Source organism: Macaca thibetana, chromosome 15, assembly GCF_024542745.1.
Source record: "Macaca thibetana thibetana isolate TM-01 chromosome 15, ASM2454274v1, whole genome shotgun sequence".
In the NCBI taxonomy this organism is placed as follows: domain Eukaryota; kingdom Metazoa; phylum Chordata; class Mammalia; order Primates; family Cercopithecidae; genus Macaca; species Macaca thibetana.
Window position 1 is genome coordinate 89601812 of NC_065592.1, and position 15692 is coordinate 89617503.

Here is a 15692-nt window from a genome sequence, read left to right on the forward strand (position 1 = left end):
TATAATGTTGTTTGGGTTCTCTATTACTTGATTGTTCCTCTGCCTAAATGTTCCTCATTTAATGGAAGTGAGAGCTTGAAATTTCTAAGTGTTATTGTGAGCTATTTCTCCCTTTAATTCTTTCAAGGTGTGATTCATATATTTTGGGGACTTTGTTTGGTGTATACATGTTTGTAATTATTGTATCTTTGATGAATTGAGCCTCTTAATCAAAATATAATGACCTTTTTTTTCTTGTCACAGTTTTCTATTGAAAGATATTTAAGTTAATTAATTAATTTAGATACAGGGTCTTGCTTTGCCACCCAGGCTTGAGTGCAATGGTGTAGTCATAGCCTTACTGCAGCCTTGAATTCCTGGGCTCAAGTGATCTTCCCACCACAGCTTCTCGAGTAGCTGGGATTAAAGGTGTGAGCCACCATACCTGGCTAAAGATTATTTTATATGTTAGTATAACCACCCACCTCTCTTTTGGTTACGAGTCACATGCAATATCTTTTTTTGTCCTTTCACTTTCAACCCGTATGTGTCTTTGGCTGTAAAATGTGTCTCTTTAAGGCAGTATGCCTATGGTCCCTGACTTAGGCTAGGTATATTAAATACATTTTTGACTTGGAATATTTTTGATGGGTTTATTGGGAAATCAGTCATAAGTTGAGGAGCATCTGTATTGTTGTATCATGTTTTTTTCATCCAATCTGCCAGTCTCTGTCTTTCCTTTGATTAGTTTAATTTCATTTACATTTAACGTGTTTACTGGTAGGCAAGAAGTTCTGCCATTTTGCTATTTGTTTATTGTATGTCTTATACCTTCTGTCCCTTCAATTCCTCAATACTGTCTTCTTTTTTTTCTTTTTTTCTTTTTTTTTTTTTGAGATGGAGTCTGGCTCTGTCACCCAGGCTGGAGTGCAGTGGCCGGATCTCGGCTCACTGCAAGCTCCACCTCCCGGGTTCACGCCATTCTCCTGCCTCAGCCTCCCGAGTAGCTGGGACTACAGGTGCCCGCCACCTCGCCTGGCTAGTTTTTTGTATTTTTTTTTAAGAGAGACGGGGTTTCACCGTCAATACTGTCTTCTTAGTATTTGTTAATTTTTTTGAGTATATATTTCTATTTCTTCCTCATTTCTTTTTCCAAACATATTTTAGTCATTTTGTTCAGGGCTACCGTAGGGATTACAATTAACGTTCCGAATTTAAGACAGTCAAATTTGAATTGACACTAACTTAACTTTAATAGTGTATAAAAACTCTACTCTTATGCAGCTCCATTCTTCATCTTTATGTTATCATTTTCACAAATTACTGTTTTACATACGTGTATTCATTAGCCTAGGTTTATATTTATTTTTATGTGTTTGTCTTTAAATCATAGAGGAATTAAAAAGAGGAGTTAAAAACCAAAAATGCAATTACTGGCTTTTTTCTTTGCTTATGTAGTTACCATTACAAGAGTTTTTTATTTATTTGTATGGCTTCAAATTACTATCGAGTATCCTCTCATTGCAGCCTTTAGGACTCCCTTTAGCCTTTCTCGTAGGGCAAGTCTACTAATGACAGACTCAGTTTTTGTTCATCTGGAAATGTGTTCATTTTTCCTTCATTTTAGAAGGATAGTTTTGTGATATATAGATTTCTTGGTTGACATTTTTTTTTTTTCATTTAGCACTTTAAGTACATGATCTTGCTGCCATTTGGACTGCATAGTTTCTGAGGAGAAATTAGCTGTTAATCTATTAAGTATCTCATATATGTGATGAGTTGCTTCTCTCTTGCTGCTTTCAAGGTTTTCCTTTTTTGGCTTTTGACAGTTGGGTTATAATATGTCTCCTTGTGAGTCTCTGAGTTTATCCTAATTGGAGGTCTTTGAGCTTCTTGGATTTATAAATTTGTGTTCTTTATCAAATTTGAGAAGTTTCTGGCCATTACTTCTCGCAGTATTTTTAATATCTTTTCTTTTTCTCATGTCCTTCGGAGAGTCCCGTAGTGTATATGTTGTTCCACTTGATGGTCTCCCACTTTAGGCACTGTTCATTGTTCTTCATTGTTCTTTATGCTCCTCAGACTCAATCATTTCAGTTGTCCTGTATTCAAGTTTGATGGTTCTTTCTTTGGGCTGCTTACATCCTCTGTTAAACCTCTCTGCCGATGGTTCCCAAATCATGATTGTTTAGCTTACGATTTTTTGATTTTAGAATGGTGCAAAAGTGATCCATATTTAGTAGACATCTTACTTTGAGTATCCATACAACCTTTGTTTTTCACTTTTCAGTACAGTACTGAATAAATTCCATAAGCTATTTAACATTTTATTGTAAAATAGGCCTTGTGTTAGATGATTTTTCCCAACTGTAGGCTAATATAACTATTCTGAGTACATTTAAGGTAGGGTAGGCTAGGCTATGATGCTTGGTAGGCTAGGTGTGTCAAGTGCATTTTAAACTTATGACATATTCAACTTACAATGATTTTATTGGGACATTACCCCATTATAAATCAAGGAACATCTGTAGTGAATTTTTCATATTGGCTGTTGTACTTCCCACCTTCAAAATTTCTATTTGGTTCTTTGTAATAATTTCTGTGGATTTGTATTCTGTGCTCAAATGTTGTTTTCCTGGTTTTCTTTAGTTTTTGAGTGTAAGACAGCTTATTTAACATGTTGGCTTAGTGAACATAATGTCTAGTCTTCTCTTTTCTGTGTATGCTTTGTACATTTTCTGTTTAAAACTTGATGTTTTGAGTGGTATAATATGGTAACTGTGGAAATTAGATTTCCCCCCTCCGTGGTTTGTTGTTGATTGTTGAAGATGTAGTTTTCCATTTGTCTACCTACTGTAGTGGGTAGAATTGTGTCATCCAAAACAGTATGTCAATTTCTAATTCCCAGTACCTGCAAATACAGCCTTATTTGGAAATAGTCTTTGCAGATGTAATCAAGTTAAAATTAGTTCATGCTGTATTAGTGTTTGCTCTAACTGAATGATGTGTGCTCTTCAAAGAAAAGAGAAATTTGGACACAGACTCGGAAAATAAGACAGACTAGAGAAGACAATTTGAAGATAGACATAAAGAGGAGAATGCCGTGTGACGATATCTTCTTAGCTGCACCCATATTAATGTAGATTTTCTGTAATGTGGTGTGGGGATTAGAGGTGGAAGATGATCATAGCTCAGATGCCACAAGCTCTCCCTGTCCTTATCAAATTTCAGCAGATTTTTGTTTGTTTGTTTTGAGATGGAGTGTACTCTGTCGCCAGGCTGGAGTGCAGTGGCACAATCTCGGCTCACTCTGCCTCCTGAGTTCAAGAGATTCTCCTGCCTCAGGTTCCTGAGTAGCTGGGATTACAGGCAGGTACCACCACTCCCAGCTAATTTTTGTATTTTTAGTAGAGACGGAGTTACACCATGTTGGCCAGGATGGTCTCGATCTCTTGACCTCGTGATCCCCTTGCCTCGGCCTCCCAAAGTGCTGAGATTACAGGCGTGACCCACTGTGCCCAGCCTAGATTTTCTTGAATAAAAGTTTTTCTGTTTGCTGTATGCCCTTAGATCAATTTCCAGAGATTTTATAATTTTCACTTGTTCTTTCCCTGTTTGGTTTGCTGGGGAGAAGAGTTGCTGAGCTCCTCACATAGTCATTCTCCAAGTCCTGCCTCATCCTTGGTTTTTAAATGTTTATTTTATTGTTTTATTTTTTTGAGACAGAATCTTACTCTGTTGCCCAGGCTGGAGGGCAGTGACATGACCTTGGCTCACTGCAACCTCCACCTCCCTGGTTCAAGCGATTTTCCTGCCTCAGCCTCCTGAGTAGCTGGGACTACAGGCAAACGCCCCCACGCCTGGCTAACTTTTGTATTTTTAGTAGAGACGGGGTTTCACCATGTTGGCCAGTTTGGTCTCGAACTCTTGACCTCAAGTTATCTGCCTGTTTCAACCTCCCAAAACGCTGGGATTACGGCTGTGAGCCACATGTCTGGCCTTTAAATGTTTATTTTTATTTTTAGAATAAAACGTGTGTGGAGTTGTGTTGTATGTGCAAAACTTTTCAGTTTTACATTAAGCATTGTAGATTTACTGTCATTTTAATTTTAGCGTATTATAACTTTGTTACATAGAAATCAACACAAATAGGATTCTTTGTGAATTAATCTATGTCAATTTAGAGGAACCATTGTATATCTTCTTTGATGGGAATGGACTGGAGTCAGAAACGCAAAGTGAAGTTGTCTTCATTAATATTTTAAATCATTTTCAATTGTAAAAATCCTTTACAGTTTTACTGATTACTAACTTTTGTTCTTTTTTTTTTAAAATGCAGATTTGAAACTAAAATAGATTCATTTCATATTACTGGCTTACCAGATAATTCAGAAAAACCCCGCCTCCTGTCTTCATTGGATGATGCAATGTCACTCTTCCAAATTACATTTGAGATAAATCCATTAGATGAAACTGTTACTCAGAGGTGTATCATAGAAGCTGAACCTTTAGAAATCATATATGATGCAGTAAGCATGTTTTTAAATTACTAAGTTTTAATATAATTTAGTTTGCTTTGAGTTTGTGATAATGATGTTTATTTTAACAGAGGACAGTGAATAGTATAGTGGAATTCTTCAGACCTCCAAAAGAGGTACATCTAGCACAGCTCACTTCAGCAACTTTGACAAAACTGGAAGAATTTCGCAATAAGACAGCAACAGGTAAATGTCAATATTAATGTTGATGAATTAAATACTGTATCCTATATTAAACTTTTATTTATGGTAGAATATTTTTAGTAAAGTTTATTTTAAATTTATGATATTTCTAGACTGGTTTTAGTTAACAGAAACTAATTTAGTACTTTTATGTTTAAAGGCAGATAAAACCATAATCGTTTTTTACACTCAGAAAGTTGATACCTAGTAACCACGTTTAAGTTAGTTGCAGAATTTTGCTTAGGATACTTGGACCACTATTTATGACAAAAACTGGCCTCTCGTTTTCCTTTCTTAGAATGTGTTCCAGATTTTGATATATCAGCCTCAGGGAAAAAAGTTCTATCCTTTTTTATTCTCTAGGAGAGTTTGAATAAGGTCAGGTATTATTTCTTCCTTAAATATTTGGCAGAGCTTAACAGTAAAACCACTTGGTTTTGGAGATTTCTTTGTAGGAAAATTTAAGATTACAGATTGAACTTTTTAATTAAATAGTTGACCATAGAGATTATCTGTATGATTTTAATGCTTTGTAATTGGTTAGGACTTGTTTTCTAACTCAATATATGATGCTAAAAAAAAATGTTCCTCATATGCTGAAAAGCCTGTCTTTTCATATCTGTACCTATTCATTAGGTATGGATTGTTAATCATGTACTTCAAGTTTTTTGTATCCTTTTGTCACCTTGTTCTAACAGTTATTAAGAGAAATACATGAAAAATGCCTCGTTATCAATTGTGGATTTTTCTATTTCTAATAGATCTGTCAGTTTGTTTAAAAAAATAAATTTGGCTGGGCATGGTGGCTCACGCCTGTAATCCCAGCACTTTGGGAAGCCGAGGCGGTTGGATCACCTGAGGTCAGAGTTTGAGACCAGCCTGGCCAACATGGCAAAACCATAATAGAGATGGGGTTTTAATAGAGAGCGGGTTTCACCAGCCTGGGCAACGGAGCGACACTCTGCCACACACACACAACATAATAATAATAAAAATTTAAAAAAATAAATTTTAAGGCTGTCATTAAGTACATGCAGGAGTAAATTATTTTTCCTCCTATAAACCAAATATTTTATCTGTGTAAAGTTGACCGCCTATATTTTTAATGCTTTAATTTTTTTCCCTTTGCACTTTTTTACTTTATTTTATTTTTGATCTGATATCAGTATGAAGTACAAAGTTTCTTTTCGTTAGAATTTACCTGGTGTATGTTTTTTCTTTTATTTTTACTTTTTCCCTATATGTTTTCAGATGTGTCAAGTCAACAACAGGTAATAGGATTTTTTCCAATCTAAATTTATGATCCTTATTTTTTATTTATATCTACTGTTTGCATTTAATTAATGTATTTAGGCTTATGTCTAACAACCTATTTTGTGCTTTTGAATTTGTTTTTCCTTGTTTTATTTTTCTTGCCTTCCTTTGGATAAATTCTAGGATGCCTTTCTTCCCCCTTCCCTACATTCTATCAGGAAGTTAAATATTCTCTATCTCTTTTTATTTTAGAAATTACAGTATACATTTTTATAAAAATATAAATATAATGAATAATTTTATATTCTCCTAGTCATTATATGGACTTTAGTACTGTTGAACTTTATATACTATCCCTATATACTAATTTTTGTACTTAAAAAAAACTTTATTGGACTATATGCGTATAGTTCATGGTAGTTTAGAATTACTTATGCATTTACTACCTTCTTTGCTCTTCATTTTTCTTACACCTACACTTTTTATCTGATTTTATTTTCTTTCTGTTGGAAGTTCATCTTTTTTTTTTCTTTTTCCAACCTCCGTCTCCTGGGTTCTAGCAATTCTCCTGCCTCAGCCTCCTGACTAGCTGGGATTACAGTCACCCACCACAATGTCTGGCTATTTTTAAAAAAGATTTTTAATAGAGATGGGATTTCACCATGTTGGCCAGGCTGCTCTCAAACTCCTGACCTCAGGTGATCCATCTGCCTCGACCTCCTAAAGTGCTGGGATTACAGGAGTGAGGCACCGTGCCTGGCCTGGAAGTTCTTTTGTAAACTTCCCTTGTAAATATTTTATCTTGTAAGAATCTGCTGGTGGCAAATCTGTGCTTTTTTTTTTTTTTTTTTTTTGATACAGAGTCTTGCTCTGTCGGCCAGGCTGGGGTGCAGTGACATAATCTCGGCTCACTGCAACCTCTGCCTCCTGGGTTCAAGCACTTCTTTTGCCTCAGCCTTCTGAGTAGCTGGAATTACAGGGGTATGCCTCCATGCCCAGTTAATTTTTGTGTTTTTGCTAGAGATGGGGTTTCACCATGTTGGCCAGGCTGGTCTGGACCTCCTATCCTCAGGTGATCCATCTCCCTCAGCCTCCCAAAGTGCTGGGATTACAGGCATGAGCCACCATGCCCCATTGTATATTAGTTTGGCATGACACTACTGCATATAGAATTAAAGGTTGATGTTCATTTTCTCCTTAACACATTGAAGAGGCCATTCTGTCTTTAGGTTTTCATTACTGATGTTGAGAATTCAGGTGTCAGTGTGTCTGCTGTTTTTTTGTGCATTATCTACCCTTTTACATTCAAGAACTTTTTATCTTTTGTATTCTGTTGTTGCAATTTGGTGTATCCAGCTATAGATTTGCTTTATATATCCTTTTTGGGATTCATTGGATTTCATGAATCTGAGTACTGGGATTTTTAATGAATTGTAATGATTTCTAGAAAATCTGTCTGGAAAATTATTAGCCACTAACTCTTTACATATATTCTCTTCTGGAATTCTGGCTAAATGAATTTTAGCCTTTCTTACTCCATCTTCCATTCTCCTTAACTTCTGTATCCTGCTTTGTTTCCATCTGTTCTTCTCTGTGTTACATGCTGGGTCATTTCTTCTAATTTATCTTTTAGTTTACTGAGTCCTTTTTTAGCCATGTCCAACGTGGTATCAAATCTCTTCATTAAGTTTAATTTCAGTGATTATATTTTTCCCTTTAGGAATTCTGTTTGGTTAAATTTAAAATCTGTGTTGTCATTCTTTTTTGGTTTTGTATTTCCCATGGATATCTTTACACTTGTCGTCTTTTTTTTTTTTTTTTTTTTTTTTTTAGAGATCATAAGTACAGTATTTTATATTCTGTCTTACCAGTTAGTTCTCTCTCTTCAGAGAGTCCGTTATGTGAAGGCTTTTGTGGTTCTCTTTTTCCTATCTTCTGTCTTTTGTTTCTTTTGATTCTTACTCATGGTAATGTGTGTCTTTTTATGCTTGGTAATTTTTCATTGTAATCTGCTCATTTTCCTTAGAATATTATTTGGGAGAATTCTCTGAAGCCTGAGATAACTGAGCCTTCATTCAGGGAAGATTTATATTTCTTCTGCCAGGTACCTTGGGTATGTTGGTGGCATAACTAAATTCATTGCTTAAGACATTCTGGACTGCCAAAGAATTGTTGGGCTACATACCTCCTTGAGGAATGTATCATAGTTACAATTCACAGAGGTATTACCTTTTTCTTCTAATTTTTCTCAGGGCCTTTGTTTGCATCCCCCTGTGAGTGTGTTTTAGGGAGAGGAAGGTTTAATTTCAGGATTATTCTTTCTTTGAGTGAGTGTCCTTTAATGTTTCAGATTTGTGAGGAGAACTCTTGCTAGACTCTCCATCTTTGTCTTCTGTTTCCTCTGTTCTGAGAGGCTGAAATTCTCATTGGAGTAAGATCCAATTTCATTGTCAAAGTTTTAAAATTCTGGTTTTGTTAAGTCTGGAGTACACTTCTAATTGAACTCAGAATTTGTCCCATTTTGGTGGCTATAAAATCTGGCATGAAATTATAGTTTTTCTCTTGCCATTTTTATTATATTCACTTTATCCTTGTTGGTAGATATGAGGTGTACTATCTGTCATTTTCCTTTGTTCTCTCTCCTAAGATAAAATAATTTAGATAAGTGAGTCAAGAAATCACTTCACATTTTGATAAGACCTTCAGGAAATGTCTAACTAGTTGTCTTTTGTTAGGCTATATTGTAATATGCATCTTGATTCATTATTAATTTTTCTTTTTTTTCACGGAAAAGTATGTGTTATATTCTTCAAAATATATGTGTCTTTCTTCTCTGGCTTTTGCTCATTTTTCTCTACTATTTTTATATCCGAATGTTTTAAATTAGATCGTACGTGAATACCTTACCTCTAGAAATTGTAGGGTTTGCATTTATTCCTGTATTCTTTGTTAAAATCTGGGAATTCCATTTCTAGTTCACATTCTGTATATTGGTATATTATATACTGAGTAGAAACCAAAGCATAAGATCAGGCTACTTCTAGTCAGTTGTTCTTGATTGATAGAAACTCATAAATACAAATTAATCATATTGGAAACACACTACAGACATCCAGATTTTGAGATATTTTTATTTCTTAAGATTTGTATTCCTAAACTTTATTACTTAAAAAAATTACCAAACAGTAAATATCCACAATATAAAGTTCACATGTTACAGAAACATGTTTTAGAAAGTGGAAGTCTTCAGTATTTTAGCTTCTGTACATAATAACCTCTAAAATTTGAAGTCTGTTCTTCCAACTTTGTTTTCTTTTCTACACCAATAGTATAAAAATGCTAATTCTATGAAAAAAATGGAAAGCTTCTATGATAGGTTTTTGTGCTTAATTTTTTAAATTTAATGTATTTTGGATTTTTTCTAGAAAGTTAAAATTATCCTATTTGTGAAGGGACTCATATATGTTATAATGACTCAGGTTACTTAGGTTCTTTCCTTCCCTCATTTTCCTCCTTTCTTCCTTTTATTTTGTTACATTCTCCTCTATTAATATCCTGGTTTCTTTGTTGTATTATAGGTTGAATATCCCTTAGCAGAAATGTTTGGGATCAGAAATATTTCAGATTTCTTTGGATATTGGAATATTTGCATTTTACTTACTTGTTGAACATCCTTAATTGGGAAATATGAAATTCAGAGTGTTCTAAGAAGCATTTTCTGTGAATATGATCTTTGAGCATCATGTTATTGTGGTGCTGAAAAAGTTTTAGATCCTGAAGCATTTTGATTTTGGATTTTCAGATTAGGGATGCTCAGCTTGTTATTTCCCCCCTTCCTTTCTAGGAACTCAGGGTCTTTCAGGTCTTTTTGTTGTCGAGTATGGCACGAGCTTACAGAACCTGCTCAACTAGTTATCTTTTGTCTCTGGCAGGAAAACAGATGTGATCATTTGCTAAAACTCTTCTTTCAGAGTACGAGGTTCTCTGATAGGATCATAGCAAATCATTTTCTTTCAGTTATTTCATTCATTTACTCATTTAAATATATATAAAGAGTCTAATCTATATGTCAGACGCTGTGCTAGGTTTTAGGGAACATAGCAATGACCAGAATGGATGTAGTTCTTGCCTATTGATGGATGTTACACTTTTATGGATAGGACAAATATAAAACTAAGAGCAATCTACTGGAAAATTTTGATTAATGCCGTGTGGGTCCAATCAGGAGAGTAAAACCACACAGTAATTTTGATGGGTATATTTAATGTAATGAATTATTAACTGTAATGAAGGATTGTTTTGTTACTCCAAAGAGTAAATTTAAAGAATATAGCAAGGGGCCAAGTGCTGTGGCTCATACTTGTAATCCCAGAGCTTTTGGTGTCCAAGCGGGGAGGAACACTTGAGGTCAGGAGTTGGAGACCAGCCCGGAAAACATAGTAAGACCCTGTCTCTACAAAAAAATTACAAAATCTGTCAGGTTTGGTGGCGTGTACCTATTGTCCCAGCTACTTGGCAGGCCAGAGACTGGAGGATTGCTTGAGCCCAGGAGGTCAGGACTGTAGTGAGCTATGATAGCAACTCCTACATTGCAGCCTAAGTGACAGAGTGAAATGCTGTCTCCAAAAATACATGTATTTAAGAAGAGTAGTTATAAGGAATATAGAATTGAGACAGTGTTCCCTAGGAAGAGGTCTCTGTCTTCCCTGAGAATTGAAATCCACATCTTGTTGGAGAAGGAACCTCTGTGAGTCACTGAATGTCAGAAAAGCCATGCTGGTGTCTTTCTGGTAACCTGCTCTCTAAAACTCTCTGGAAATCCATCCTCTGAGGTGAAAAGGGAAAAATATTCATGGGGCAACGTCTCACTGCCCTCGTTCTGCTGTGAAACCACCTGAGGAGGCTTCTAGGGGCAGAATACTGGCTTTTGAGTGCTGTCGGCCCTTGTGCACGGCATGCGTTGTGTTGGAGGAAGGCGCAGCGTTGCAGGATATTGCTAAATGAGTGTACTGGAACCAGGAAGCAAACTCTTTTCTCCTGCAGTGTCTCTCCTGTGCTCGTTATCTATTTCAGTGCTAGTTGGCAAAGAAAAATCATTTAAGCAACTCAGATCTACTTTCACAGAGCAGACAAGTGGGTGAATTTGGAGCTGAGTGAGGAAACAATTCTATAATCAGCCCAAATGCTGTTAAGGAAATGAGAATGATAGATGCCCCAATTTAGTTTTGGTGGTAGTGTCAGAGAAGATCTCTGAAAATTCAACATTAAGACCAGATATATTTGTAGGATCCTCACTGCTAAAGGGTATAAGAAAGAGCCTTCAAGGTCATGGTCAACTGTGAAGAGCTTAACTTAGCAAACAGATGGGTGAATTTGGAAGTTGTGGAAAGCTGAACTGGTTCTAATGTAATGAGTGAGGGGAGAGCAGAGGGATGTTAAAGATGCATACTCTTGATTATGCAAAAATGAAAATCATATTAAGCAGTTAAGATTTTGTTGTAAGTGCAATGGAAAATAGGGGAGAGACCCAATACACTTAGGCTCAAAATAAAATACTCTCCACTCTCTTCCATTAAAAATAACTTAGAGAAATCATTGTGTCCTGGCATCAAGAAAGGCTTTGCTGAAACTAAGGCTTACGGTAGAACTTCCAAGGAGTACCAGAACTTTGATTTGTAGAGGCCAGAATACACGAGGAATCCTTAGACTAGAGATGGAAATGAAGATAGAGAAATGCTTAACAGACAGACTCTGGAGAATCTTGAATGTCAGATTGACCCTTCTGGATGCTGCTTGTTGCTTTAGTAAAATCATGCCATCTGTGTTTGAATCCAAATCATTTGGGGAAAAAGAATGAATAACTGTTTGAGTCAATTCTGCTCTTAAGTTTCAGGCTAATTGGATGATCTTCAGAATTTTTGATGATCTGTCAGTCTGTTTTCAAACCTCTATCTCATCTCACCTCCCATCCTCATTTTAAGAGATTTCACTTGAATTTGCTTCTTACAGGCTATGGGAAATTCCAAGGTTTTTTCTTCCTCTCTCTACTAGAGTCTTGCTTGGGCTGCCTGGGCAAGGCCACTGGAATCCCTTAAAGATGACACAGTTTTGATTATAGTTTCTCATATTTCAAGGAAGAGCTGTCCCAGATATAATTTATTAGTGTTATTTTTATAAAGAATACTGGAGGCAGTGTAATTTGTGAAGAAAAGAGGTTTATTTGTTTCATGGTTCTACAGGCTGTACAAGAAGCATGACTCCAGCATCTCCTTTTGGTAAGGGTTTCAGAATGCTTCCACTCATGGCAGAAAGGGTTAGGGAGCCCACATGTGCAGAGATCACATGGCAAGGGAAAGGAAGGAGGTGCCAGGCTCTTTTAAACAACAAGCTCTAACTCACAGAGCAAGGACTCAGTCGTTACCATGAGGACAACACCAAGCTGCTTGTGAGGACTCTGCCCCCGTGACTCAGACAGCTCTTATTAGGGTCCCACCTTCAACATTAAAAATCAGGTGTCAGCATGAGTTTTGGAGGGGTGAAACACCAAACTGTAGCACAGACTTAGATTACTTATTTTCTATTTTAATTTAAATAGATATTTAAAACAGAAGATATTTTAATTTCTTTTAATTTATTCATTTTCCTTTCTGTTGGCTTGTATATCAAGCTGATTATGTGTTGGCACTTGACACTTGTTCGGTGTCTGCTTTTAAGCTTTGTAATTGTGTATATATATTTATTTGTAATTTTAAGTACATTAAAATTGTTGACATATTCTTTAATTTGAACATGTATTCTTTAATGATAAATTCTTAACTTTAAAGGTTATATTAAAAGGTACTGACCTGCCTACGTTTTTTGTGTGTGTGTGTGAAAAACTGTGCCTTTTTGTTTGAGTGTCAGATCTTTTTAAACTTTGTAAGTCAAATATCTTTTATTTACTCAAACTGATTTGATGGCTGCTCATATAATTTTTTATTTTAAGAAAGGGTTCTCATCTCATAGAAAATAATTTGTTTAGATTTAAAAGCTGATGCTGGACTTAGGGACATAAAATAGATGACTTTGGTATACTAATCACATGCAAGTGAATGAATTAAATTTATTAAACTAAAAAACTCCAAGTGAATGAAGGACCTAGGGAATGGGAAACTCTGGTTTGTTGCCTTTTCTGGTTTACATATGATTTTTATTGAAGATGATTTGATAATCCAGGATTTTTTATATTCTCAGAATAATACTAAGATCAAGTATTATTGTTCAGTATGGTAAGTGTAGCTCTATGAAGTTTATGATTTGAGAAGTATCTATGTAGATTCTAAGAGTTGTTGTGAATAAATGTTTTATGCCACTGAAACTTTTTTGTTTTTTTTGGTCTATATCTTTGGTCTGTATCTTTGGTTTATATCTTTCTTCCCAATTTTACCAAAATTGAGTTTATAGGTTAAAAATTTTTTTTTGAGGAATTACTCCAATTTTGTACTCAGCTATATTTAAATAGGAGTGCACGCATTGGCAGATATTTTAAATTTTATATTGGAAGTATTTTGCTGAGGTCATTTTAAAATTAATACTAATTTTACATTAAGATTGTTTTATCAGTTCATATATTTAGTGATTCTGTATTTCTCGAGTAATTTGTGAAAAGTATTCATAGAAAATATTTACATTTTTTCTAGGTCTACTGTATATTATTGAAACACAGAAAGTTCTTGATCTCAGAATTAATTTGAAGGCTTCATATATTATTGTCCCACAAGATGGAATTTTTAGTCCTACATCAAATCTGCTTCTTTTGGACCTTGGTCATCTTAAGGTATATACTAATAATATTTGATTTATGATATAGCATTTAGGGTGTTTCTTTGTTTAAAATGTATTTTGTTTTTTAGACAGTTTGATTTGTTGGTTTTTTTCCTGTATTTGTGGTAGATAAGTAAGATTTGAGAAATCTTCCTTTCTGGTAAATAAAGTGAAGTCTCAATTAGGTAGTTTTCCTACACTTATGAAAACGAAATGACCAATTAAACTCTGCAGGGTTAGGTTAGAATCTAAGATTGATTGACTGATTGATTGATTGATTGATTGACTGATTGATTGATTGATTGATTTGAGACACAGTCTTGCTCTGTCGCCCAGGCTGGAATACAGTACTGTGACCTTGGCTTACTGTAACCTGTGCCTCCTAGGTTCAGGTGATTCTCAGGCCTCAGCCTCCTATCTGGGACTACATGTGCCCGCCACCACCCCCGCCTAATTTTTGTATTTTTAGTAGAGACAGAATTTCACTATATTGCCCAGACTGGTCTCGAACTCCTGTACTAAAGTGATCCGCTTGAATTGGCCTCCCTAAGTGCTGGGATTACTGGCGTGAGCCCCCACACCTGGCCCAAATCTAAGATTTATATTTATAGTATTTGAGAGTCATGCTTGAGAAGCTTATTTCTTTCTCAATTTAGATCTATTACTTGATTACTTAAAGTATATAGAATGAGAGAGAATTCTGGAAACAATCAAATACATCTTCATCTTTCTGAAATTTTTTGTATGTAAAATTATATATATATGGACATTTTAATATTTGTATTAAATAATTCTAAATTGAGAAATGGCCTTCCTCTGTTTACCTAAGTCATCTCCCTTTTTTTCTTTTTTCTTTTTTTTTTTTGGAGACAGAGTCTGGCTCTGTGGCCCAGGCTGGAGTGCAGTGGCGCGATTTCAGCTCACTGCAAGCTCCGCCTCCCGGGTTCATGCCATTCTCTTGCCCCAGCCTCCCAAGTAGCTGGGACTACAGGCCCCCTCCACCATACCTGGCTAACTTTTTTGTATTTTTCAGTAGAGATAGAGTTTCACTGTGTTAGCCAGGATGGTCTTGATTTCCTGACCTCGTGATCCGCCCGCCTTGGCCTCCCAAAGTGCTGGGATTACAAGCATGAGCCACCGTGCCTGGCCCTTTTTTCCTAATTATATACTTTTTTCTTTCCAAATTTTCAGTGGAGAATACATTTTTTTGTGGTATTCTAGATCTGTACTCTTCACTATAGTACCCACTGACCAGCCACATGTGGTTATTTAAATTAATTAGAATTAAATAAAATTAGTTCAGTTTCTTAGTCATATTAGCCACATTTAAGAGTTTAATAGTCAGAAGTGGCTAGTGGCTACTGTATTTTTTGTTTTTGTTTTTGAGACATAGTCTCACTCTGTTGTCCAAGCTGGAGTGCAGTGGCATGATTTCGGCTCACTGAAACCTCTGTCCCCGAGTTCAAGTGATTCTTCTGCCTCAGCCTCCCAAGTAGCTGGGATTTCAGGTGTGCACCACCATGCCCAGCCAATTTTTGTATTTTTAGTAGAGATGGGGTTTCACCATGTTGGTCAGGCTGGTCTTGAGCCCCTGACCTCAAGTTATCCCCTGTCATTGATCTCCCAAAGTGTTGGGATTACAGGTGTGAGCCACTGTGCCCGGCCTGTATTTGAAATCATTGATATAGAACATTTCCGTTATTGTAGAAGTTCTATTAGACAGCATTGCTGTAAATCATTAAATATAGAGGAATATCTATCACAATTTAAAGAACCAAGAGAGGTGGATAATATTAGAATGCTGTTTCTGGCCACCTAACAAAAATACGTGCCTGTCCTTGGTACTGACATCTTCCCTTATCCTATTTTTTAAAATTCTGCATTTGTTAATTGTGTAAACACCCACTGGGTATATATTTATAATAAAATTTATAC

The 15692-nt window shown here is 35.7% G+C and overlaps 1 protein-coding gene across 4 annotated transcripts in view; it reads left to right on the forward strand.

The window, feature by feature from the left end:
• VPS13A (vacuolar protein sorting 13 homolog A) overlaps positions 1 to 15692 on the forward strand; it is a 247441-nt gene that overhangs the window by 65990 nt on the left and 165759 nt on the right. For all 4 annotated transcript variants that reach the window (XM_050761071.1, XM_050761072.1, XM_050761075.1 and 1 more), the window contains exons 18-20: positions 4319 to 4508; positions 4589 to 4703; positions 13634 to 13770. In XM_050761071.1, the coding sequence (XP_050617028.1) occupies positions 4319 to 4508; positions 4589 to 4703; positions 13634 to 13770 (442 nt within the window). The remainder of the gene's footprint in view (positions 1 to 4318; positions 4509 to 4588; positions 4704 to 13633; positions 13771 to 15692) is intronic.